This window comes from Tachysurus vachellii, chromosome 23 (genome assembly GCF_030014155.1).
Source record: "Tachysurus vachellii isolate PV-2020 chromosome 23, HZAU_Pvac_v1, whole genome shotgun sequence".
NCBI classification, from domain to species: domain Eukaryota; kingdom Metazoa; phylum Chordata; class Actinopteri; order Siluriformes; family Bagridae; genus Tachysurus; species Tachysurus vachellii.
Window position 1 is genome coordinate 11,556,758 of NC_083482.1, and position 26,867 is coordinate 11,583,624.

The following is a 26,867-nucleotide window of genomic DNA, read 5'->3' on the forward strand; positions in this document are numbered from 1 at the left end:
CATGTGCTCTTCACAGATGAAAGCAGGTTCACACTGAGCACATGTGACAGAGGTGACAGAGACTGGAGACTCAATGGAGAACGTTCTGCTGCCTGCAACATCCTCCAGCATGACCGGTTTGGCAGTGGGTCAGTAATGGTGTGGGGTGGCATTTTTTTGGAGGGCCGCACAGCTCTCCATGTGCTCGCCAGCAGTAGCCTGACTGCTATTCGGTACCAAGATGAGATCCTCAGACCCCTTGTGAGACCATATGCCGGTGCGGTTGGCCCTGGGTTACTCCTAATGCAAGACAATGCTAGACCTCATGTGGCTGGAGTGAGTCAGCAGTTGCTGCAAGACGAAAGCTTTGATGCTATGGACTGGCCTGCCCGTTCCCCAGACCTGAATCCAACTGAGCACAGCTGGGACATCATGTCCCGCTCCATCCACCAACGCCATGTTGCACCACAGACTGTCCAGGAGTTGGCGGATACTTTAGTCCAGGTCTGGGAGGAGATCCCTCAGGAGACCATCCGCCACCTCATAAGGAGCATGCCCAGGCATAGTAGGGAGGTCATACAGGCACGTGGAGGCCACACACACTACTGAGCCTCATTTTGACTTGTTTTAAGGACATTACATCAAAGTTGGATCAGCCTGTAGTGTGTTTTTCCACTTCAATTTTGAGTGTGACTCCAAATCCAGACCTCCATGAGTTAATAAATTTGATTTTCATTAGTAATTTTTGTGGGGGGGCACGGTGGCTTAGTGGTTAGCACGTTCGCCTCACACCTCCAGGGTCGGGGTTCGATTCCCGCCTCCACCTTGTGTGTGTGGAGTTTGCATGTTCTCCCCGTGCCTCAGGGGTTTCCTCCGGGTACTCCGGTTTCCTCCCCCAGTCCAAAGACATGCATGGTAGGTTGATTGGCATCTCTGGAAAATTGTCCCTAGTGTGTGATTGCGTGAGTGAATGAGTGTGTGTGTGCCCTGCGATGGGTTGGCACTCCGTCCAGGGTGTATCCTGCCTTGATGCCCAATGACGCCTGAGATAGGCACAGGCTCCCCGTGACCCGAAGTAGTTCAGATAAGCGGTAGAAGATGAATGAATGAATGATAATTTTTGTGTGATTTTGTTGTCAGCACATTCAACTATGTAAAGAACAAAGTACTTAATAAGACTTTCATATTTCATTCATTCAGATCTGTGTACTGTATGTGTGTATATATATACGTATATATATATATATATATATATATATATATATATATGTGTGTGTGTGTGTGTGTGTGTGTGTGTGTGTGTGTGTGTGTGTGTGTGTATCTACCATGCAATATTTGTATACAGTGTTTTTCTACAAATTGTAAATAGTTGTGTGGAAAAAATAGTTGGTAATTAATAATAATTCATATTTAATACTCATTCTATCTATATTGTATCTCATCGTCTGCATTGTCTTGTATAGTGTTATTTATGTCTGCACCTTTGAGAGTCACAAACAGCTGGAACCAAATTCCTTGTGTGTCAACACACTTGGCCAATAAACCTGATTCTGGTTCTGATTCTGGAATAAAGTATGCATAATTATGTTATAACAATTAAGCCTTTCCTGAAGCATTTAGATTTATTAGAATTATATATAAGTATTAGGTATGTGCATACCTTGTAGAAACTATATAACAGTAAAGCTCAAATAGACAAAGTACACAAAGGATGGTAGTTCCCAAATACCAACAGTCTAGTTAATTAGGTTTTCTATGATATGAAGGGCCCAAAAACAGCATTGTCAAAATAGTATGAGAGACAAAATGCAGAAGCTATATTTACTGAGGTAAATATACTGTAAGGCTTGTGCATACAGACGCCATGATTTTTTGGACTGTCCCACTTTCCCTAGGAGGAGGGGGGGAGCTGGGTGTTGCCCACTCTTTTCTCAGGAGGAGAACACACACACACACATAACCGACTTTTCTTTGCTCTCATCTGTCTGATCAACACTCTAGACTTCTCTAAATTCACACATTACTCGACGTGAAAGTGAAAACGACACACCGCTACAATGGGCGTGGAAGGCTGCACGAAATGTATTAAATACATGCTGTTCTTCTTCAACTTTATTTTCTGGGTGAGTGCTTGTTAGATCAATTTATAACCGATTTTTGTCTCGCGTTAGCCGTTAGAGGAACAACGTCGCCGTCTGTCTCGTTATTACCACAGATTTAAGAGTAAACAGTGGAAATAACCACGGATTTTGTTCGTTCTTTAAACGTATACGTGATATGCGTAATTTCCAAAGGGTGGATGAATACTAGCTCATAAAGCAGCCAGAGGACGAGACTGTAATTGCTAGCTAGCGTAATAGCGATAACGGTTAAAACCGTTAAAACGTTTAAAACATAACGGTTTTGTTTAAATGAATAACGGTTTTGTTTTAGATTGGTATGGATGTATAAAACAAACATCATTACCACACCATATCATAAAATATATTTCTTTAAATGTAGTAAATTGTTTGTTTATTTTTGCTAAGAGGCCAATCCGACATTTACCTCAGGACTTGTCAAACGCACAGACATGGATATGTACTAAAGGTGGTGTGGACTTTAAGCATCATACCAAAAAAAAAAAGGTTTTTAAATGTCATTGTAGGGTGAAATTTAGGGGAAGTAAAATTGTCATGTTATAAACCAGACACATAAAAAAGCTTCCTATGATTGGGTATCATATGAAGCTACATAAAAAAAAAAAAAAGGCTAAGAAGAGCAGTGTGGTTGGATTTCATATAAATGGTATAAACATAAAACTTTTCACATCACTATTTGTTAATAAACCTTCAATGGAGAAGATATTTTCGAATATTTGTTTTCACTAGACATGTTTTGTACAATTTATGATCCTAGAAATGTGTCTAGAAATTAAATTGCTGTTGTACGTGTGGCCCGAACAAATCTTAAGAATTAACAGCCATTAAAAAGTCTCAACATTTACTTTTAATTCATAATAAAATGACTGATTGTGGCCAGATGTTCTGTCTAAGAAGTTATGAGTCATCAGTGGGATTGTGGAAAATAACCAAACACATGAAAAAGACCTCAAGAATGTGAGACGATTTTTCCACACACACAAACACACACACACACACACACACACACACACACACACACACACACACACACACACACACACACACACACACACAGATTTAGCCCTGTATGGAGCTTCAAGCTTAATGGCACAGTTTTTGGAGATTCTTTATCTATGACTAGACTTAATCGTTGGCACGAACACCATCAAAAAACATAGTCTTCCCAAACAATGGAGAGGAGTTTCAGGAGTGTCAACCACACACACACACACACACAAGTCTTTACGCAACACTGTTCAATGTTGGAAGAGAGATATGAAGAGACATGAAGCTTTGTGGTATTGGCAGCTCTCTATAACATTATACATTCATCGTGCATTGATCATTACAGTGCATTACGGTATATAAGTGTGTCTATCAGTCTACACCGGTGATGGATTTCATTCATTTATCTTTTATCTTCACTTTCTCCCTGAGGGAAACTTGATACTGATAGTGGCTGAGGAGATATGTGTGATCTCTCATCTCTAATGCACAACAGGTGGATTCGATTTTCTCGTAGATGTGTACACTACAAACGGTATTCATGAGAGGCTCCATTTAAAATGGACCCACGTAGATGTCTTTTAAACAATAAAGATGCTCAACAAAAAAACATTATAGAAACATCATTCTAAATCCAAGTTCAGATTCGTAAACATGGAATTGAAAGAGTAATTTTAAGGTGTGGTCTTGGGCTTTGGAGTCTATCAGTGACATGCCAGAGATTCTACAAACCCCTATCAGCGGTCACAGGATAGAAATAGCCGCCAATGTGACTCTGGCAGGGACCAGGAGGAGTCTAAGAGAGGAGTGCCTAATAAGACCCATCAAACACATTATACATAGCACTTTCTAGAACTGAGACGGTATCCAGGAAAGCATAGCAAGAGGACGTCCTGTATTTTATGCAGGTATTAGCTAACACTATAGTTGATAGAAATGGTTCATGCCAGCTCAAGGATGTTTTAATAATGTTTACTCTACGGTAAATATGACAGTAGGACAGAACGTTATGACCTTCACATCTGAAAAAATTATATTTTGGCATGGGCGTATCTGTGAAAAGAGATGATTTTGCCTTTTAGGCCCTGTTGATTGTAATAGAGAATTTAGTTTGTTTAAGCTAGAGATTCCGGTTTCTCATCCTATCACATTTGCTCTTGTGATTGCCTAATGTCGGTGCACTCTTCTCTGAACAGAGATATGATATCAGGCGTCCTGCATATTAGGACAAGGAAATGACACTGCCGGTCTAAAGCTGACACAATCATGTCTTTCACAATCCCCCTCTTTTTTAACCCCAGGCTGTTTGGAAATCTCCAGTCCACATAAAAATGGTGGCTTTGCATACATAACATGAATAACATAATTGGTTCGGCTTCTTCAGTTTAACGGAGAGCATGACTCAGCTGTGACTAACTTACTTTGCATCAAATGTGCTACCTGATGCTCACGTCATTTTGCGCTGTTCACTCTTCTCTATATGGGTGTTACTTTTCTTGCTGAGGCCAGTTACTTGATGTCAGTTACCGTGTTTTTTTTTTTCCTAGTCACATGGTGTGTATGGCCACATAAATGGCCTATCTGGCAGAAAGCCCACCCATTTGACCACAAATTAGATGGCTGTCTGAAAAAGAGGAGCTATCTTGCCTGTTTTGACTCCACCTTGCATGTGTTCCTGCTAAACTAGAATTTCGCAAGCGAAATTGTTTGTGTACGAACAGTAAAAGAAAATACAAACAGCATAAAACCATAGTGTATGTAATTTGGTTAAATCTTAGTAAATCCTGTAGCAGCTTGGAAAGTCTAGGAACCAAATCCTTTGAAATGGGTGAAAGAAGGAGCTTGCCACCAACTCTTTTTATTACTTGTAATCTCTGTTGTTGATTGCTTGTAATTTAGAAAGTTTTGCATTGCTCTTCCCACCTACTATGCAACATGTTTACATCACAACATTTCACTATAGATTGTTGGCTCTTATTGCAATTGAATGAGTTTCAACCACTTTGCATCACCTGGGTGTTGCTGCGAGGATGTGGTAATGGGGTGTAATTACTAGTGTATTATTTAGTGGTTAAGAAAAGGACACTCTTAGTTTTAAATCTATTCTATGAGCCCAAACTAAATGGGAGGGGAATATTGTGGTCTTGAAGATATTTTAAGATCTAAGGCAGCTGCCATTTTTCACATGTAAGGGAAATGCCTTAAAATGTTTTCTCCATTTCATCTTGATTAGATATTGAGATCATTGTGCATACGTACAGCTTTCTTCATCATTCCAGGGCATCACTCTCTCCAAGCAACCTACTTTACTGAAAAAAAAAACCAGTGTCTGTACATTTTGTTTCCTCCACTTAGAGGTCAATCATCCAATGATCTTATCATCTCACTTTATACGACCATCTATCATCCAGTTTCCACCTTGCTGAAGAGGTTTTAATCTCAGTAGACTTTCAAAAATAAATAATGCATAAGTAAAGTCATTATCTCGCTGTTTACCATTAATGACCCATCTGTATTGACAATGGCATTGAAAAAACCACACATCCATCCACAGCTTCCCAGGGTGTGCAATGGCTTCCAGACTGTAGTCGCTTTAAACTGAACTCAGAACTCACTTTGCCCTCATTTTGCACACTTGTATATAAAGTGCAGTCAGCGGTAACATAACCTGATCATGGTGGTGGATTTTGTTTTACTGCATCAGTGCTATAGTTAAGAGAGCACTAACATGATAATAGAGATGTGTTACTTACATTTATACTTCTGTTTTAATCTCAAGGTGACAGATTAGCAGATGGGTTGGTTCGCACATTTCCTTTTCTTATTATTCTTATTCTTATTAATTTCAACATGTCTTTATGTCTTTTGGTGTAACTGAGGATATAATCCTATTAAATCTTTCTTAAAATGCAGGTAACAAATTAAAAAATATATTGAAAAATATTAAACACAAATACTAAAATTTAAATATTTTGAACATGGTGATTGGAGTGAATGAAGAAAGACAAATGATGATGTCATTAGATTAGATGAACTAAGATGAATAGAGATGGAGATTGAACCTAAATGTTTAAGTTTTGTCACATGACTTGGTCACTGTAAAAGCATAACATGGTCATTTGCAATTTCCTCCACAGTGTTATTAAAGCTGGGTATGTACACGCCTTGGGCCAGGGTTACAGTTGGTAGTAAGAGGCTGTTAGGTGGTGTGTGTTTGTGTGAGTGTGTATGTGTGAATTACAGGAAACCAATATGTAAAGCATACATAGAGCCTGTAGAGCCTCTAAAAGCACCACAGACCACTGTGGTGTAATAGCAGTATATTCCAGAAACGTATCTGTTGACTCATAATATAGCATAGGCTTTATTAAGATCTAGCAAGATCTTAATTGTGCTTCAAATTTTGGTTTCAGTTTCCAATAAACATGTTGGCTAGTTACTCATTTCCAATGAACATTTTGGCTAGGAATGAAGTGACTCATGTAAGTAATAATTAAACAAGCCCTGGAAACCCCCTCAGTTAGGTATCACTGTAAAATCAGAGCATGATTGAACACAGTTTAAATGATTGCGCTGCTGAAGATGAGTGTTGTTCCCAGTAGGCCTTGTGTTTACCCGGTCACTGAGCAACGAGTTGCCTGAGCTCTGGAATGAACCAAAATGAAGAGCTAGCAAGGGGGGAGGAGTGGGATAAGAGAGTCTCTGTATCAGTCCCACAGATACTCAGACAGCTTCAAACCCTTAGAGAAGTGGTTGAACTGTATCCCTCTCCTGGGACAGCAATCTGACATGGCAACAGTTCAGGTTACAGGAATGAATCACTTTCATTTCATATGATTCTTTGGTTTTTCAAAGTTTTAGCCTTCACCTCAAGGGAAAGCATTTCTTAGTTTAAAAAATAGCCATACTTTTCCTGGTAGCTCAGAGCAAGGTTTAAACATGGGAGAAAATGGTACGCACTGTCTAAACATGTAAACTTGTTTTACAGCAAAACTGTGTTACAACATGCTATCACTGGGATTAATGTTAAAACCCTGGGAGTGTAAAAATATTGTCCATGTTTCTCAGTTCATATGGCATATGAGTGGGAAAATCCCATTAGATTTGACCTGTGGGTGGATAATGTTCATTGTGCAGCTGTTCACAGATGTGATGTGTGTGTGTATGAGAGAGAGAGGAGATCAGGGTTGAGTGATGGGGGTTGGGGGTTTTGTTGGAACCAATAATGAGGTGGGCAGCACATGAACGTAATGAGAAGGAAGCAGTTCTTTGTTATCTGAGCTGTTGTCTAAGAGTCTAAACTCTCCCGGAATTCCTACTGTAAACCGCCACTCCTCCCATTCCCAGTTCTTTGCTAAGAGTGGTGTGCTTGGATCTCCTCTTTACTCACTCAGCTAGTGAGCACCCGCTGGGGTCTGCACTGTCTCTGATCCCCTTTATTTGTATCCTACATTCCTCCACAGTGTCTGTACGCTCAAGACGAGGTCCAGCTGCCCCAGCAGTGCTCAGCCTCGACTCGATTTGACTGATTTATTTGGAAACAGAGGCCTCTAACCCACCCCAATAGCCCCCACCCATACAATACGACTCATTGTAGTGCGACTTTAAAAGTGTCTTACGGACAGAATCTGACTATTTTCCAGCTCTAAATTGTTGGCCAATTTGTTGCTTCTTTGGCTCTGAGCAGAAATTTCCATTTTTGCTACAACGAAGAAGCAGAGTAGCATTCCGATTCAGAAGTTTGTGCACAGATGTTTTTTCTTGTTTATATGAAGTTCTGCAAGACTCCAAAAGGAAAGGAAGATAACAGGGTACAGGGGATCATAAGGTCACTTAAACCTGCTGACAGAAAGTTACGAACATAGCAAGTTTTTTTTTCCAAAGGACAAAATCTGGGAAAGGTCTGGTAAAGTTCATGTTTAGAATTTGTCAACGTTTCTGGTTCCACTCTTGTAGGCAAGCTGAACTTTGAACCTTGACCCATGCCCACTGTCAAGGGATCAGTTTGACTAGAATAGCCTAAGAAAAATAGAATAATCTAATCTCCTTTCTTTCTTTCTCCTTCTCTATATTTAGCTGGCTGGATGTGTGATCCTGGGCGTCTCTTTGTGGCTTCGTCATGACGAAAAAACTAGCAGCTTGTTGGTCCTCAAGTATGAAGACACAACAGCACCCAACACCTTCTACATCAGTAAGCACTCTCCCATTGTCACAGTATCACTATCATCTTAATCAAAATACTTAATACCCTTGATTCCTCCTCCTCCACCCCCTCCTCTCTGGTTTTCCACCTATTTCCCACTGGGCAGATTTGTTATAGTTACTGGTCCTAGTGATGTGCATAACATCAACAATTTGTAGTTTATAGCCCAACAGTTAACTTTAAAGGGAACACCATTACCCCGACCCATTCATGCAAATATTTCTATGTAAACTTAACAAAAAAAATGCAAACTCTAGGATATGGCATGTTTTTTAAATACTCAGACCATTTGGCTGGCAACCACAACCATGCCCTGGTGAAATATTTCTCCCATATTGCTCTGAGCATTAATTGCACTGCCATTTGATTAGCTAATTGGATAATTGCATATATTTGCAGGCATGTTTCTATTAAAGTGTGAGCTCAATTAAAGAGAGTCTACTCATGTTTCAATCTAAAATATGCTTATTAAACTTATAGATATACTATTATACCCCACTGACAAGTAAATACAGTTTAGTACTTAGAGTTTATTTCAACGAAGTTGAGCACAGTTCAAATTGGGTCTGAGAGTCGGAGAACATTCAGATTTAAACCACACACACCTTTTGGCATGAAACCAAGAGAGTACTTGTCCAGGCACAGTGCAGAGGTTCATCTGGCAGTGGCATTAAGGATCTCCATTGTGTTACACAGCTCTTACTGGATTCACACATTAAATGTCCAACAAATTCATGTTACTTTTGAAAGTCAATGATCCTGGAAGCTTCCTGATTTGTTTAAACCATGCATTTGTTTGAGAACTTGATAATGCTTTTCTAGTTTAAAAAGAAATTACACCACAAACCTGTGCAGACAGGCATAATCATAAGCATTAAACATTTCATGTGATTGCTTCTCTTTATTCAATACCGGATTTATGTCCATATTCTTTGAATTTTAAGCCAAGAAGACCAGACATTAGACGGTAGGTTCGGTTTATGATTGGTCCACAGGTGCACTGTCTCAGCACAAACGGTTTCATTCTCTGTGGGAATATATTTGTTTATCCAGGACAGCCCTACATCTGCTTAACTGCAGGGAGTAACAAATGAACGAGGTAACCGTACCAGTTCTGTTGAGTAAAAAACAAAAGTCTTGTTTTGACTGTAATATTTGTTCATATGAACTATTCATATCACAATGGTTACATAACGCTTTATGATTATTGATGAGTTGGACTGATGCCTCATTCAAATAGATGATTGTTACTGCTGTCGGTAGTCAGACTGTGTAGCTGACTCATAAGATTTTTAATTTAGAATTTTTTAATCTAGAGTCCAACTACTCTGTGGGTGTGATGTTTGTGACTTTAGAAGCAGCAAATCAAGTTTTATAACCTTGCAAGTAGATATTCAGCACAGCATACAACAAGAGATAAAAAGACGGCCTGGAAGAATGAATTTCTGGGTCTTTTTGCTATTAGTTGGTATCACAAATTAATAATATTTGGTATAACAAAAAATTAAATAAATATAAATAGTACAGAAATTGATCTTTGACTGAATGGAGAATAAACATTATTATGTCAGGTGGAGTCTAATTATAAATGGGTCAGACCCACCTGCAATACTGGCAATTTAGAATATAATTACTAATAAATTAATTAAAAGAAAAAACATTCTTATGTGCTATGTTTTAAAGATATTGTATTATACAATATTAGCACTTTAAAGTTAAAAACAATCCTACCTAAGAGTAATTTGTGAACAGCATGGACTAATCTCAGCCCTGCTTAGCCAGATAAAAACACTTTATTGAAAAAAACAATATTATCATTGTTATTATCAGCTTATCAAGTTTTTTGTTTTTGTTTTTTTTTTTGTTTATGAAAAGAGTTAATTGCAAGAATCTGATAAGGCTGTGTCTAACAATGTATTTGTACGTAGAATGCAAGGCTGCAAAATTTTGGTTGCTGTAGCTGATGTGTTTCCTTCATCAGGATATCCAGTTTAACCTTCGAGTTCCACCTCAGTAATAGTACATCAGACTGTTTAGTGGGGGAAGTTAGTCATTGCATAATCATTATCAGCTGCATTTCACCATTGTTTGCGACAGGATACTTTTTTGTCTGCAGATTTTTAATAAACTAAATGTATGTGTGTATGTATAAAGCTATTTGGGTTTTTCTCACTTAAATTTTTTTCTGAACAGATCTTGCCTGTGTACTGCTACTCAGCTTGGACAAACAAACCTTAAACTTTTAAACAGAATTAGCCCATGTGAAGGTTCAATTTTAAAAATGGCTTAATATAAGTATGTATAGCTAGCTAGCAAGTTATATGTAAATTATATATAAATTACTTTACACAAGCTAGCTACAAATTAGCAGACTTTAATGCTGGCTAACATATTACACATTATTAATATTAATATTAATACATTATTTTATTTTAGCAATTTTAAATATTTTTTTAAATATTGTAACAGTTAAATAGTAAAAACAGTAAATAAATTACATTCCACCCTTTTTACAGCACTACATATAAGATGCTTAAAAAACCCTTTAAAATATTGTTTGCTAAACAGGTAGTTAAAAATATTGACACTTTAGATACACACCTTAATACATCAGTTTATATTATGCATTCTTTCTCAGTATACTTAGCTACATAGGTGGTTATGTGATGCTAGGTAGAAAGTTACATTCAATGTTTATATATTAGTTTATATAAGCTAGCTTAAATTAGTAATAGCAGCTTTACGCATCCTATAAAAAAAACTATTAAGAAATAGTGTTGTGTTTGTCAGTTCCCCTAAAGTTTATTGACATACTCCTAAAATAGACCTAGATTTCTATCTGAAATTCCATTTCAGTTTTCCACTGTACTGTTGCAGTGAGGGAAACTAAAGTGTTGTTGTGTGTATTTTATGATCATCTACCGAGTGTGCAGCAAGATCACTGTGTCTTTGAGGTTGGAAAAATAGTGATTAATGATAATCTCACTAATTAATTAATCATAAAACTAAATAGTTTTTTTGTTTGTTTGTTTGTTTTGTTTTTTTAACAAAAAGTCACTTGACCTTTTCAAGAAACCACACCTCTCCCCAGACTGATGAAATATTTCCACAAACATCAGCCTTTTTATAGTTGCACCATACCTCTAAAGAACTCTTAACACACTTTCATTAACTTCTTATTTCCCTCCCACACTTAGACACACTCTTTTCTTTCATTCGCACAGAGTTTTGGAAGAATCTTGGCACAGTTATCAGAGTTTTCCAGCATGATTGCATTTCCTGCCTTATGGAAAACTCCATTCCTCTCGCAAATCCAAACTCAAACCCAAGTCTTGCTAATTTCAGCCTTGTATCTGAACAAGCATTCTGCTAGTGTCAACAAGGAAAGAAATGACCATGAGCCTTAAGCAAAGAGAATTTGTGTGTTTTCTCCCTTTTTAACTTCCTTTCTGTGTTGGGAATAAAGAGGATCAGTTGTAAGCCGAACCCTTCTATTTTCAGCGTCCTGAATTATCTCTATTGTGCACATTTAGAAGAGCTCTCTTTTGCTGAAAGGGGATGCTGAGAAAGAGGGGTTTTTGGAAAATGTGAAATTCCCCAGTGAGTCAGTCTAGGTATTTCCTGAACATTTAAGCTGTTCGAAAAGTGTCTCACTGGGTGTTTTTGTATTTTTACTCACTCCTGCACATGGGTTTTTGAGAAAATAAAAGAGAAAGTAGTCTTACCACTGCTGGATGTGACTCAGTCATGGGTGTGGTTCATGTGCTTTGAAAGGGAAGTTTAGATGTGCTGATGACAGTGTTCACATTACTAACAGTGAATCAGCTGTTGAAGCAGCAACACATTCATAACCTCAATATCGGCAAATTAGTTTAACCAGGCCTTGACCTCTCAACCTTTAGGCTCCAGTGGACTCATGGAGACACAGCGCCTATTGTAGAACTCTGTGGGTGACTGCGCTGATGTCTGGGAACAGCTGCAGGTCACACACTAAAGGAATGGGCGGGAATGCACGGCTAAATGTAGTTCACCCAAATATATGTGGCGGCCTGGGAAAACCCTTTCTGATGTTCTGAAAATTACAAGCTTTCCTTGTAACTAAAATGTTTCTCTTTGCCCATATCTCAACCACAAGTAACATTCTAGCATTTTACATTATGGTAACCCTAAAGAGTATAATAGAAGAAAATCACAAGTCTGCATCGAGTAAACAGAGTGAGACCTAATAGTCTGTCGGCATAAGTCATCTGTATTTTGAAAGCCATCATTTAGCCTAACCAAAACCAACTACCCAGTTGTGGAGAAAGTACACTATTCCTGTAAAGGTAAAGTGTTTTCTTAAGTTTGAGTTCTTATATTCTCATATGGTTGTGGTGAACAGGTAGACTCAGGCTCAGATGTGCAACTGCAGATCTATCTAGCCAGTACTTGAGAAATGTACTTAGTTATTTTACTTATTTACCATACTTGTGTTAGTGTTCACCACTGGTGATAGCATTATCATCTATAACCAGCACACAGAAGCCATACGGTTTGAATTATGTTAGCTCATTAGTTACAGTGTTGCATGGTATTACTTACTAACTCTGAGTTTCTGGTTACAGTCAAACACAGTTTACATATATACTCATGTTGCAGAGCATGCACCACAATGGCAAGGACAGTTTCTCTCTGTGTTGACCAACTTTTGTAAACAAAGTAAAGTAAAACCCACCAGGTACTTTGGTTTCCATTTGTTATGGTTAAACCTTTTCTACCCCCACAATAACCTTCCTGTAAAATTTGTTAATCAGAATACCTCTGAAGAAAAGCCTTCAGCTTTGTGGTACAATGGCAGACATCAGGCCTATGGTGATATTGGGCAATCCGGCTTTCTCTGTTGAACTGGCATGGCTCACTCCTTTTATTTCTAATCCTCTGAGTCTTAATGCGGGATGAAGGAAAGCAGACTGATATTATTAGCTGTAGGTAGCAAGGGCTAAGGTGAGCAATGAGTTTAAGGAATTGCAGAAGTAGGAACTGTGAAGGCCTTGCTCTGAATGACTTCAGCACATTTGCGGCCAAAGGGCATTGCTAGTTTCTCACACTGCTGTGGTCTCTTCTACAGTTCAGTAACTGTATTCTGTTTGTTAGCAATATCTTTGTTACCAAGGATCTTCTAGAGATTTTCAGTTGGGTTTAGATAAGGGTATTTTGCAGCTTTACAGGATGCATGATAATTGCGGGCTTAATGGGAAATGCTTGCGGGAAAGGAATTGCATGTTGCTGAAAGAGGCAAACAAATTATTTTCTAGCTTTTGGGGCTAACTAATAAATTTCCACCCAGGACTTATGAATAAATCATAGTACTTACAGTATAGACAATGACTATATTTTTTTCTACTATGTCTACTATGTCTTTTTCTCTGTGGAACTCCTCAAAACACTGCTTTGCTGAGGAAAAACACATCAGCTCAGTATGTGGTTAGCCTTGCATGGAGAATGCACAGAACAGAGTGCTAGAGGAACCCAGCTTGGTTTGGGTGACTCAATTATCCCTAATGGGAGGAGAGTGATATATCCATAGAAACCAAATTACTTGAGTGCTTCTGCTTTGTTAATGCTTCAGTCCAGCATGAGGCAAGAGCCTTTTGGAGGCAGAATTCATGCATCAAGCTAATGGGCTTCTTAAGTATTAGGCGTGAAATTTCCCGCACTTTATGTCCGTTCATAAATCTATGTGAAATATTGATTTTAAGATCTTAAGAGCAAATCTTATTTAATATTGCATACACAATATCTAAATTCTAATTTGACATAATTTTCTAAACCTTCAGTGCATTTTTATGTAGTGTAGTCCAAAATATTTTTGCAGAAGCATCTTGTAAGTAAAAGCTTTTCATCAGTCAAATAAATTGGAAAATGGGCAGTGGAATGTACAGGGTCCACTTAAATGTGAAATTTGATTCAATATTTGTAGTGTGACTTGGAGAATACATATTGAAATTTGCTTTGAAAACGGTGCTCTTGGGTGAGGTAAATATGAAATGTGCAAGTCATCACAGTGTAAGCATACTGTATATAATGAGCAATATAGCAAAATGGATATTTTTTAACATTTCATGAGCCATGTTTACAAATCTGTGAACAACTACTAGTTGAATTGTGCTAAATGTCTTAATGATTTAACATTAAACAAAAAAAATTGTGTTGTAATATATTACAATATATATGCTAGATTAATGTGTCTTATTATCCAGCCATAATATATCTTACCAAAAAAAAAAAAACATTTTAACTGAAAAAAGTTACACCATAAAACTAAAATCTGCATAGCAACAAGTTGCTGATTGGATGTTAGCCAATAATAGCATTATCTGACTAAAATTACTTTTGAGCCGAGTTCGTTTGGTCATTTTTTATTTTTCCAAATAAATAAATGAAACATTCACAGGCATTTTTCAAAATAGTGGTTTCAAATACTAGTTGGTGTGTTATGACTGTTATGAATAGATTTACTTCACCACTTTAATCCAGTGTAGTGTATATTTGAGATAGGATAAAGCCAGGCAGCTGAAGGTTGATAAATTTGCTCAATAATCCAGCAGTAGCTCTACAGTATATCTGTCCTAGTATTTGGGAACTCAATACCTTCCAGACAGAATGTTGACCACCAAACCAGGACTGCTAACTGCATGATTTAAGATTTTTTCCACATTGCCTGTATGGTGGCATGTTATTTTTCCATTAAAAAAAAGACGAATATAGAGCATGATTTTGCTTTGAGAACTTTAACTACTCCTAAATGTCTGCTGCAAATGCTCATTAATTACAGTCTCGAAGCCATACCAAAAGAGATCCTATAATAACAGTATTCCAAAGTAACTGGATTAAGGAAGAGAATTAACTTAAACTGAAGTTATTCTAGTAAAGAGTTAGTAGAAACCACAATGACCCACAATTAAAGCACGGGTCTAGACCTGTTCTGATTCCAAAGCCTCTGCAATATTCATACTAATCACAAAATGAGAGATGGTTATCTTTGCTCAGTTTTGAAGGTATAGCACAAGAAATCTTATCAGCATGTTGGATTTTTATTGTGGTTGCCTTTTTTATTTTATTTATTTAGGTTTTGTGAAATAATGCAACCTAAAAAAGAAATTAAAAGTAAATAATTTACATTCTAATATAGTTAGATAGAATATTAAAATGATTCAATTATTAGAGAATTATTGTATATTTTACATAATATGTGTTTAAAATACTTATATAAACTTTACCTCTACGGTTTAAAAAGTGACAACATTTAATAAGACATCTATTAAGGTTCAGCAAGACTTTGTTTAACCTAAGCCTGTACCTGCTTGTGCTGATTCCAATAACCTGATATCACTTGACAAATAAAACACTGGCAGAAAACAAGTACCAACATGTTCACACCACGTTGGTCAATATGGTAACATTACAGCCACTGGAAACCCAAAAACTGTAAACAGCAACATCCTGTGTGTCTGGTATGATGATGACTAACGTACAGTATACTGTGAATAACAATATTGGGAGACAGTCTTAATGATTACTGCAGCAGTAAAAATCTGTAGTATCCAGATGAGATTATTCACAGAAGAAGAAGAAGCGTGAGACATGGGAATAAATGAAGTAGTTTAGAATAGAAAAGTATCGTTCCTCGCTTAGATGTTTATTAGCATTTTCAAAAAATGTAAACAGGAATCGAGATGAACACACAACGGGTAATGAAAAATACACAGAAATCTAGAGGTTCTGACTTCATGCATAAAACACACAAAATAAACCATTTATGTGGATGACTTTCTCACTTATTATTATAGTAACAAATTACATTTACATAAATTGCAAGACAAAGTTATGTTTTAGAGTGAGCACATTTTAAACTTAAAATTTGTGGTGCTGGCTGATCAATTTATTTGTACTTGACATTAGACAATGTTTATTCAACACGCTGAATGGAAAACCTCTCCTACAAAGTAACATCTTGTGTAACATATTTAATCTTGAGCATTTAAAAGTGCATCTTTGCAAGCCATGCAGGGTCACTTTTAATAGCTTTTAAAGGTAGTGAAAGGAAAATTACATTTGTGGAAGCACGCCAAGAGGGCAGAAAGACAACGCCTGTATGAAATCTCCCAAACAATATCAATCTGCTTAATAAGTGGCTTTCTATAAAACGTTAGGTTGATTTGATTTATTTTGATTTGTTCATGATTGTAGCTTGGCACTTGCTGGGTTTAAGATAGCAAACTTACTAAAAGAGACCAGACCTGCATTTATATTACAACCAGGACCTTCTAGTAAAAAAAGAAGTGCTTTTCTCAAATGTTATCTGCTGTACTGGTTGGTTGTTGTAATGGGAATGTGATACTGCTTCATGAAATAATATAGTCAAGGGTCAGTTTTTTCATACAGTAGAGCACAAATGTAAGCACACACATCCTCACTAAACAAAGGAAGTGAGCTTGTCTAAAGTGTATACACAAACTCTATTATCTACGTATTCATGTGTGACTACGTACAGGAACTCTACGTCTCTAAGATTTGTGTTGTTCTTCTGTTCATCGGGATATACATAAGCCATTTTGAGGAATAATATAAATGAACCAAATGGTCAGATCTTGGCCCAGTCAGAAAGGGAACACCTACATGTACTGATATATTACATTACCACTAAGATGACTATAATCAGTGGAAGCTGTGGAGAGTAAGTATTTTGTCCAAGAGGACAGAAAAAATGCAAACAGGAAGGGGATATATGTCATTATGCCTAAATTATACCCAACAAGGCCAAGGTCTGTAGGGCTGGACTCATGAGGGAGAGGATGCAGCCTGCCTAACTCTCTGGAAAAAAGAAAAAGGCAGCATTTCTAAAAAGATCGTCTCCGTAGTTGAAGGCAGGAAGCTTGTTGATGTAGAATGGGTGGTCTTAAACAATACCTGCCCTGAGGATTTTTTAAAAACAGCACAAGTGTTTCCTTCCTTTATACCACAAAACTTCAAAGCCTTTTTTTTATTATTATTGAAGTTAATTAGATAAAAATAAAAACACAGCAGTCCCATTTCATCATCAATCAATGATCATGAAGTATGTCCATCGTACAAGTTACAGTAATTTCATTGTTACTATAGAACCAATAATTATTATATAATTATATTATGACAAGCATGTTAGTATAAACCTTTGAATTATTTTTTTAATTAGAGCCTACACTTTTGAGAGCTGCTGTTATAAAAGATTAACAGCTTCTGATCAGCACAGTGGTGTAGTGTATAATGGATAAATCTTTAAATATAAGTACAAGTTTGTGGTTGGAGAAGCTTGAGTGTTAAAACGGCAAGAGGAAAATTCCTTCCAGCCCCCTGGTAATGGCCCCTGTTCTCTGTCTAAAAAAGTCTACAAGCTTGCGCTCTCTCTCTCTCTCGCGCGCTCTCTCTCTCTCTCTCTCTCTCTCGCTCTCGCTCTGCTTCACATCATTGCTTTCCACCGAGGTTGTGCTACAACCCATCTGTTTGTGTTTAAAGTAGGTAGTGTACACTGCCTGCTTGCTTTCTTTTCCTTTTAACTTTTCAGTGACCTTGTGTCACTTTTTTGGTCTTTTTACACTTTTTTCTTGCTTCCTTTTTTTTGTTTAATCTCCACCACTTCTCCAATGTCCTCCTTTTTCAGAGCTACTGGTGCCTAGGGGTTTTATTTCATTAGTCTCCATTTTTCCATACTTTGTTTGGCTATTCCCGCTACATGCCACACCCTGCTCATTATTTCTCCTTCTTCCTCTCCCTTTTTTCACTGCTGGTTTGCTATTCCTGACCGACTGAAAAGCAGTGTTGTAGTGTATGACTTTTTAATCTGTTAGAGATTCCATCATTTTCTTTTCCTGTTTCTCTGTGGCAAGGGGCCAGGCATCAGATTTTAGAATTAAAGGAGAATAGCAGCTGCATTTAGCATTACAGATTCATTTTCTCTTTTTTTCTGTTGTCGACTTTACACTAAAAACAAACTACCCTGGTGTACCACCCACACACACCCCTGACCCCAAACACACACAAATCTTTTATTTCCTGTTGACTGTTTGTTGACATTCAGACAAATGCCTTAACTACCTCAAAATTCTCGTGTGTTTTTAAATCATTATTGGAACATTTGGTTCTTAAAAGGACTTAAACCTGCCCACTCACACAGTCAGACTTTTTAAGGCCAAAACAGGGATGGACAGTGTGTTAAACTTTTTTGATGAATCTAATGTAAAAAGGTTCAGTGGTATTCTTTATATATATATTTAAAATATACACAAAAAATATATGACAAAATAAAACTATTCTCACTTCTTGCTGCGGGTGAAGAGCTTAGAGTGCCACTTTGATTGTCTGCCTGGTTTTTGGTGTGATTTGGTGTCAACCTATCCATAACACGGTGGGTGCTGAAATAGTGCTGTCCATTCAGTACCCAGGCTGAAGTTTGTAGAATCAGCTCTCAAACAATGTTGGCTTTCCAAAGTGGGACCACCTCGGAGTAATAGGTGGCGTAGTCCGCGTTGATGAGGATGTACATGTGACCCTGGGATGACTGGTAGCAGCCCTCGAGATCCAAGGGCTCGGTTGGCATGGGCATGTTGATAATGGGCCCATTGGAGGCTTGCTATTGCAAACTCTAAGGCCTCCAGCATTTTCCACAGAGTGATGAAGCATTTAAGCCCTACATACAGCTTTGTGCTCTGTGGCATGCAGGGCTCCATGGAAGTGGTCCATCACAATCCGTTCAAAAACTTTGGACAGCTGGTCAATCTGGAGTGTGCAATAGGTAACCCACAGTCTTGGAGTTCAAATCTGAGTGATACAGTCCATTTATGATAATCTGCAATGGCGTTAGTAGGGAGCTCCCACAGCAGACCAGGATCTCTTGCTTAAGCTTCTGATAATCTTCAGCTCCCTCAGTGCTCAGGGCACCAGTACACCATTTGAATTTCTCCTCAGAAGTGGGGGCAAGGATGCAGGCCCAGTCCTCCTCGTGCAATTCCTCCTTTTCAAACGTCTATAAATGGACCTTGATGTCGTTGTCCTGCTCATTTTAGTGATGACCCATTAGGTGTTTCAAGGGAGAGGTTGGGGAGAGGGGAGGCGATTGTGAGAGGTTGTTTCTTCAGAGCCACAAGCTTGTTGTTGACCGTGTGTAGGCTACTGGGTCATCTGCTGTTGAAGACTGGCTTCCAAGAGTTGCTGAAGAATTTGCTCCATGGTAGGTGGGGCTGAGGATGATGTCTCCGCCATTTGTAGCGACTCAGGCTACGAGGGGCTAAACACAGACACCAGAGACCAAATAATGTGGTAGTGCAGTTTTTTTTTCCAGAGGGGATGCAGTACTTTAGAGGTGTGGAAACAATCCGGGACCCAGGAAGTTGGCAGGACGCAGAGAGTTCAGAAAGCATCATCTCCTTCCGAATTCTCTGAGCATTCTGCGGACAAGAGGAGGAAAAACACATTAGTCCTTTTGTCGTACTCGTCCTTACCTTTGCGGTGGCACTGTGCCCATGTCGCTCTCTGCTCTTCTCACTGAGGGTGAAGAGCTTATATCGCCTCTTTGATTGGCTGCCTGGTTTTTGGCAGTTTTCTGTGCCCTCTGGCTATTAATAACACTGGGGGTGATGAATTGGTGCTGTCCATTCTGCACATAGGCTGTTAAACCTAAATTAAATTTACCAATACCTCCTTTAATTAAAAATTAAATTTGCAATTTACAAGCACAATATGGTTTCACTTTATTATGCACTCTCATTTGAAAGTAAACTTTTGAATCGATTTACTGAAACATTATAAAGACATGTTGACTGCTAACTGAGCAAACACAAGTAGGAAAGTCAATGGCTGAGATTTTTGCTTTGCAAGCAGCTTGATGCTGACATAAATGGAAATCTGTGTCCGCAATAAATGTAAGAAAAAGAGGAAAAGGGCAGGGCAAATCAGAGTGGATGTATGAAGAGATAGAGGGAGGGAGAGAGAGAGAGATTGGTCTGCATTGTCCAGCTGTTCAGCATTGGAGTCACGCACTGCTCGTCTTGAGTGTGTCTCAGCGGGCTGTGGGCTGATGGCTGTCTGTGCTCTATGCCAGATACACAACACAATTAAGCTCCCATCCTCCATCCCTCCATCAATTTGTCTGTGCACCAACCACCAAGACGTTATGCAGACCTTTTAAAACCTAGGGATTCAGAATCAAATTATCTTCTGGAGACAACTGTAAGTTAGAGGTAGTATAAACTTGTCTCTCACCCTCTGCCTGCACCATGTTCCTCTTATTATTATTTTTATTATTATTATTATTATTATTATTATTTATTTTTACTGTAAAAATTAGAGTTGGTAAATAGTAATGTATGATATGAGAGATGGTAGGAGACCGAAGAATAGATGTAAAACAAAGGCCACAAAGAGCTCCAGGGTAAGAGAAACCGTTAAGTGACACTCATTTGTCTGAAGATGTTTGTTTTGTAATTTATTTTCCACATCGTCCTCTAATGCAGTTTGATGCTTTTTAGGGTGTGGATTTGAAGTTGGAAGAGAAAAAAAGCTGACGGGGGCCGTGTTCTTATTCCCATTACAGGATCCTTTCTCTTCTTACTGAAGTCCTAGTGTATTTTTATTTAAGTCACATTTGCACTTTGGGCTGTATTTGTTGAAGAAACCCAGTACAAGATGTAGGATGTTGGTGATGAATCATCTGTAGGATCTTTTGTTTTTACATTTTGTTATGCTTTCATTTACTAGGGAAAATGGTTTGTAGAGTTACGTAATAACTGTATCTATGTAGTGCAAGGTTGTCATGGTTACAGAACTAGTGCAAGCAGAAACCTCTCTAAACAGACGGAAAATGGGTTCTTTCCTGTTTTTTTCTCTCTTTCTTTCAGGCTCTCTGTTTTCCCCCAGTGTCTCTCACTGTCTGGCAATATGTCATGTATCCACTAAATTCAACTAAATATAACTGTTTTTATTGTGCTTTATCCTGATTGTTGTTGCAATGGAGAATAATTGTCAAATAAGGAAGTGTTAACACTTTCAGAAAGTCGCAGTCGCTTGACAAGAACAGACTAGTGTGTAAATAATATTTCTCCTACTCTGACACCTTGTGGTCACACTGGAGCACTACACCCAACACGATTATACTATGACACTGACCTCGAATGCTTATGAGAATCAGCACATCATTTTATGTGTATATGTAGAAGATATATCAATGTTTAATGACCTGTGTATATTTTTTCTTGTTATTTTGTCAAATAGATTTCAATTTGATTGAAGTCCAGTCCCTAGAGACAAAACCTATCACTGACTGGTCATGCGGAAGCATGCCTTTGAGAATTTGCAGGAAATTTTAAATACTCCAACTCAAATATTCAATACTAGTTCATTTTCTCTGACGAATAAATGAGTGTAAATGTACTGGGTGAAAAAAATCCATAGTATTGACCTGCTTCTATTCCCTCCTTTAGGTGTCTACATCCTGATTGCTGTTGGTGCTGTGATGATGTTTGTTGGGTTTCTTGGTTGCTATGGTGCCATCCAGGAGTCTCAGTGCCTGCTGGGAACAGTGAGTCACACATTATCCAGTCGGTTCATTTGTCATATCCCTCAGTCCTCTCCCTCAGAGAGACCAGAATGCTTTCCCATTTTAGTGCTCAGTTTTCTCACTTTCTTATATGCAGCTTTGACAACAAATCTTACAGTTAATTTAAGCATTTATTCATCTTCATTAACCATTGTGCTATGAAACCTACTGTGGGAACACTGGGGGCCAAGGCAGGCGAATTCATGATGGCACACACCCAAATCATCCAAATCTAGGGAATCCACCTACCTTAATTTTTTAGATACAGGAAAACCTGGATAATACAAACATGAACATGGGTTTAACGTCACACCAGTGGCCCTGGTGCTGTGATGCAACGGTACTACCTGCTGCACCAGTGTGTCTCCTGGCTGTATTTTTATACAGGTGCAAAACTTTTAAGGCCCCTATTAAAAATGGAACTGTGAAATAGTCTAAGCTGTATAAACGCAATAAATCACTACATGTAATTTGTGTTCAGGAGTAACATCATGGTTGTGAGAAGTTCAGGTAGAGTGGTATACATTATCACTATGATTTCTCTCCTTTCCAGTTCTTCGCCTGCCTGGTCATCCTATTTGCCTGTGAGGTTGCTGCTGGTATCTGGGGTTTTATTCACAAAGACCAGGTGAGGGGAAAATATACTCACATATTCACAAGACACATTTTTCATTTAGTTATAATGTATATCTGTGCCACCTTTACCAGCAAATGTAATGAATTATCATGATCGTCTACTCTGCATTCAGATTTCTAAAGACGTGATCGGCTTCTATGACACCGTATATGACCGGGGCTTGCATGCAACCATCACTGAAAAGCAAGAAGCGGCAGCTGCTGTACTGAAGGTCTTCCACGAGTCTGTGAGTTCACCTAACCTGTCACATATTTTGTTCACCGCATTATGAATCATGTTTTACTCGTGTTTTGTGTTTTTTTGTTTGGGGTTTGTTTTTGTTTTTTTTGTTTTTTTGGCTAACAAACCGCCATCGAAACATATAAAAGGTACTGCACTTACCTGTGCTATAATGTACAAAAAATAAAAATGAAAATTAACCCATTAAATCAACTGCTTACAGTCAGTTTGTAAATCTGAAAAAAATAAAAAAAACATGATAACATGATATCATAAGAAAATCTTAGTGTGGCATCATTTATCATGATATTAATATTATATTATTATATTGAACCATATATTAAAGGAGTCTTCATAATCAAGAAGCAGTGGTTTTCTATATACCATACATACCTTTTTGCATTCTGTTCATTTGGTAGCTTTAAAAAACTAAGTGCAGCACACAAAATGTCTTGATGCTGTACTTGTACTTTCTGCAGTATTCAACACGTACATCTCCCAGACATGCACACACACACCCACATACAAATATATTTAATAAAGATGAATATATCTACTAGTATATCTTTATTTCACGACAAATATTGTGTGAAAGACTTTTTTTTTTAAATATCCATCTTTAGTTGGTCTAATTGCTTTGCTTTACTTTAAAAACAGTGTGATATTTTGACCTTATTCTGTACCAAACTTGCTATCTCTCTGGCTTTCAGCTGCAATGCTGTGGCAAGGGTATTTTGTCCTCAGCTGCAACAGGCTGGACAACTAATTTATGCCCTAAAACAAGCGGCATTACGGTCAATGAGGTAAGCCCTATCCTAACCCACCCTGAATCCCTCTACTAGTTCAAATTGCATGTATTTTGTTTTCCTGAGCAATTTTGTTTTCTGACCACATACACTTTGATGTGTTTCACCAATCTAATATATTCTTTCTTAGGACTGTCACACAAAAATCAAAGATCTCTTCAATGACAAGATCTACCTGATTGGCATTGCTGCCTTGGTCGTTGCTGTCATCATGGTGAGTTATATTCAGCCGGATTTTGTTGTCGCTGAGAAAAAAATGCACACGTTATTAAAGAATTTATTATAAGTGAACCGAGATCAGCAGCTTTTGAAATGCAAAAAAAATGTTCTTAAAGCAATAATTTAATTAAAAAAATTACATTCATGCAACTCTGTTTTCTGTTAGCACAGATCATGCTGATTGATGATGTAAACAGAACATAGCAGTCGTTAAAGTATCTTCACTGACGTGATCTAATCAGGCATGGATCACACAATATGAGCTAGAATTTGACTTTAAGGCAATCATGTCAAACAATAGTAGAAGTAACTATGTTAAAAGACTCACCCACGGTCAAACACCAGATTAAACGAGAATTGTGAGCTCCCAAGTAGGCAGCAGAAAAGCTTTCACTCTATATTTGAGAAATCACGCCATGATGCCACAGGCGTCCTTGGCCAAGAGCAGGATTTGCAGTACTGTCTGTGTCTTAGTGGTGTTTTTATACCCAGCACTAGCCAATTGTGGGCATCTGTAAGTTCATGCATGTGGAAGTGGGTAGATCGCACTTAACTCAGAGTGTAATATGATGCCCTGTGAACAGATTGAAAAGAAGAAGGGGTTTGATGTCTCAGAAACCACCAGTTAGCCTTTTCCCTCCTGGGGTTGTAGCTTTTAGTTGATAGTGGAAAACTGCCTCTTGTTCAATATGTATAAATGATTTTTAATTTGTTCCTTTTTTTTTTTTTAATAAAGATCTTCGAGATGATCTTCAGCATGGTGCTCTGCTGTGGAATTCGAAACAGCCCTGTATACTAAAAGATGATTTGGCGAAGAAGGCTGTGGGTTTGTGGTATTTGGAGAAACCAGCCAAAAAAATTGAAGGAAAACTTTATTCTCCTGATTAATTTTTGTATCTACCCTAATTTCCTAATATAGTGTTTGTCTTAAGGAACAAATGATTTTATTCTCTGCTGTGTTTTGTTATTATGATTCTCTGATTGTCACTGTCTGCTGTTGTGTATGCTGCATGCGCATCATTCTTGTGGCAACATTGACCAGTAGACAATGGCAAGACTAGGACAGAAATGTTAGATGCTTACACATGCGTACACAATAAAAAAAACAAATTGGATACATAAAACAAATTGGCCACTTACATTCTGTTTTCTGTAGTAGTGTTAACAGTGAGGATAATTACTATTGCTATTGGTTTCTGTTTTCTTTTATTTTGTACGTAAGACGTTATTCATTTCTTATGTATGTAAAAAAAAACTGTATATATTTGCAGCCATTTGGCTTTGCAGCATGGATATCGTAATTGGACAGCCCTATGGACCTTCTTTTCTGAATGTGCTTATACGTTTTGTTTAAAAGGTCAACCACTAAGAAACAGTATTAGTGAAAAGAAAGGAGGTCAGACCTTAAAACATGAATATTGAAGTTTCATTCTTATACCTTGGTGTAGCCAAAATATGTAATGCCATGTAGCCTTGGCTTTCTTTGTGCCATACATTGTGGGCCAGCAAACTGCCAGAAACATAGCTGTTGCAAGCATGACCATGCTCTGAAACCCTAGCAAGTCTTAGAAATAAAAATCCTCTAATGCTAATGATGTGACTAATGTTTGCCCGCATGTTGTTCTGAGGGAGGTGGAAACCAGCAGAATCATTCGCGTAGCTTTGCTTTGATCGCTGGAATTCCTCTGACCTCTGACCCCAAGCCACCTTCACGCTCTGACTAACCCAAGCCAAAGCTCTTATATGCACCTCCCAGCCTTATTGATCGAATGTCCTATCCTTCAGTAATTGAGACTGCATTATCTAGTATGTCCTGTTGATTCCTAGTGGAATTTCTTACTCGTATATTGTGCTCTATATTCTGAATCCATATGATGGAATGCTGTGCTTTAAAAAAAAAAAAAAAGGATAAAAGATGATAACGTTTTGTTTTTCTTCTAAATAACTCCTTTTTGCCATAACTTCTGACATGCTGGGAGTTGCTTAACAATGTCATAGCATAGCAAAATCAATCTACTGAGTGTACTGTAAGGCTCTGGTGTGTGAGTGTGTGTTTGATGTGTTGATGGTAAAGCCTTTTGAAAAGATCTGAACTCACTGCCACTGATTGCAGTTACTGTACCTCTTAGCTCCACAAGGTGTCGCCCAAATAGCATTTATTTTCTGCAAGCAGAAACACTTCATTGATTCTTGACACTTCCAATTGTTTTAGTAACTTCCTCTAATATCATTCGAGGACATGTAATTCACTCCAGTCATCTACATTTCTTTTAACCCAACACACACATACACGCACACACACCATTTACGTTGTTTTCTACATACAATCCGTAACTGTCACTTAATGCCTATGCTGATATGCTGATCAAATGTCTTGTAATATGTACAGCTATATATTATTGTACTAATGACTATGTTAAGGCATTGTGATATCTTTTTTTCTGGTACTTGTCAAATAAAGGACAGAGATTACAGTGAAAGCCAGTCAGGCCTTTGGGATACTTGCAGTCCCATAGAAGGAGGCAGACATATGGATAATAGCAGTCAGGATTTACATGAAGAAAAAGGATGGGGTTCGTAATCAGTGTCCATTGGAACATGGACTTTCAGTGGGACCCATGCTCACTCCAATCTCTGTCCTGGTTCACCTGATTCATATAGTTCCTGGTTCTTTTTTGTTGCCCAAATACTTGTTGCCCAAATACTGATTAAATGTATTTTACAAATAAAATGTCTGTCATGTCTTCTTTATTTCAAGTGATAATCACAGTCTACAAGAACAATTTATGGCCCAACATGTGGACACTCAACCATCATACTCAAATGTCTTGAATGACAAAACTCTTTTTTTTTAGTATTATATTCCAAAGTTGGCCGCCCTATGTGGTAATATCAGCTTTTACTAGACTTTGAGAAGGCTTGCCACTAGATTTTGAATAATTGGTAAGGTTGGCCACTGTTGGTTTGGTAAGGAGGACTGGTCCAAACTTTTTCAGTGGGGTTCAGGTCAGGGCTCTGTGCAGAGCTCTCAATTTCTTACACACCAGCCTCAGTAAACAAAAGATAT

At 38.0% G+C, this 26,867-nt stretch overlaps 1 protein-coding gene across 1 annotated transcript; it reads left to right on the forward strand.

Annotated features, from left to right (window-relative positions):
* The first annotated feature begins 1,910 nt into the window (after positions 1 to 1,910).
* Positions 1,911 to 26,531, forward strand: cd81a (CD81 molecule a). The gene is made up of 8 exons (XM_060859706.1): positions 1,911 to 2,102; positions 8,184 to 8,298; positions 21,804 to 21,901; positions 22,473 to 22,547; positions 22,669 to 22,782; positions 23,486 to 23,578; positions 23,712 to 23,795; positions 24,537 to 26,531. The coding sequence occupies exons 1-8, from the start codon at positions 2,037 to 2,039 to the stop codon at positions 24,597 to 24,599; spliced, it is 708 nt and encodes a 235-aa protein (XP_060715689.1). The 5' UTR covers positions 1,911 to 2,036; the 3' UTR covers positions 24,600 to 26,531.
* The last annotated feature ends 336 nt before the right edge of the window (positions 26,532 to 26,867 follow it).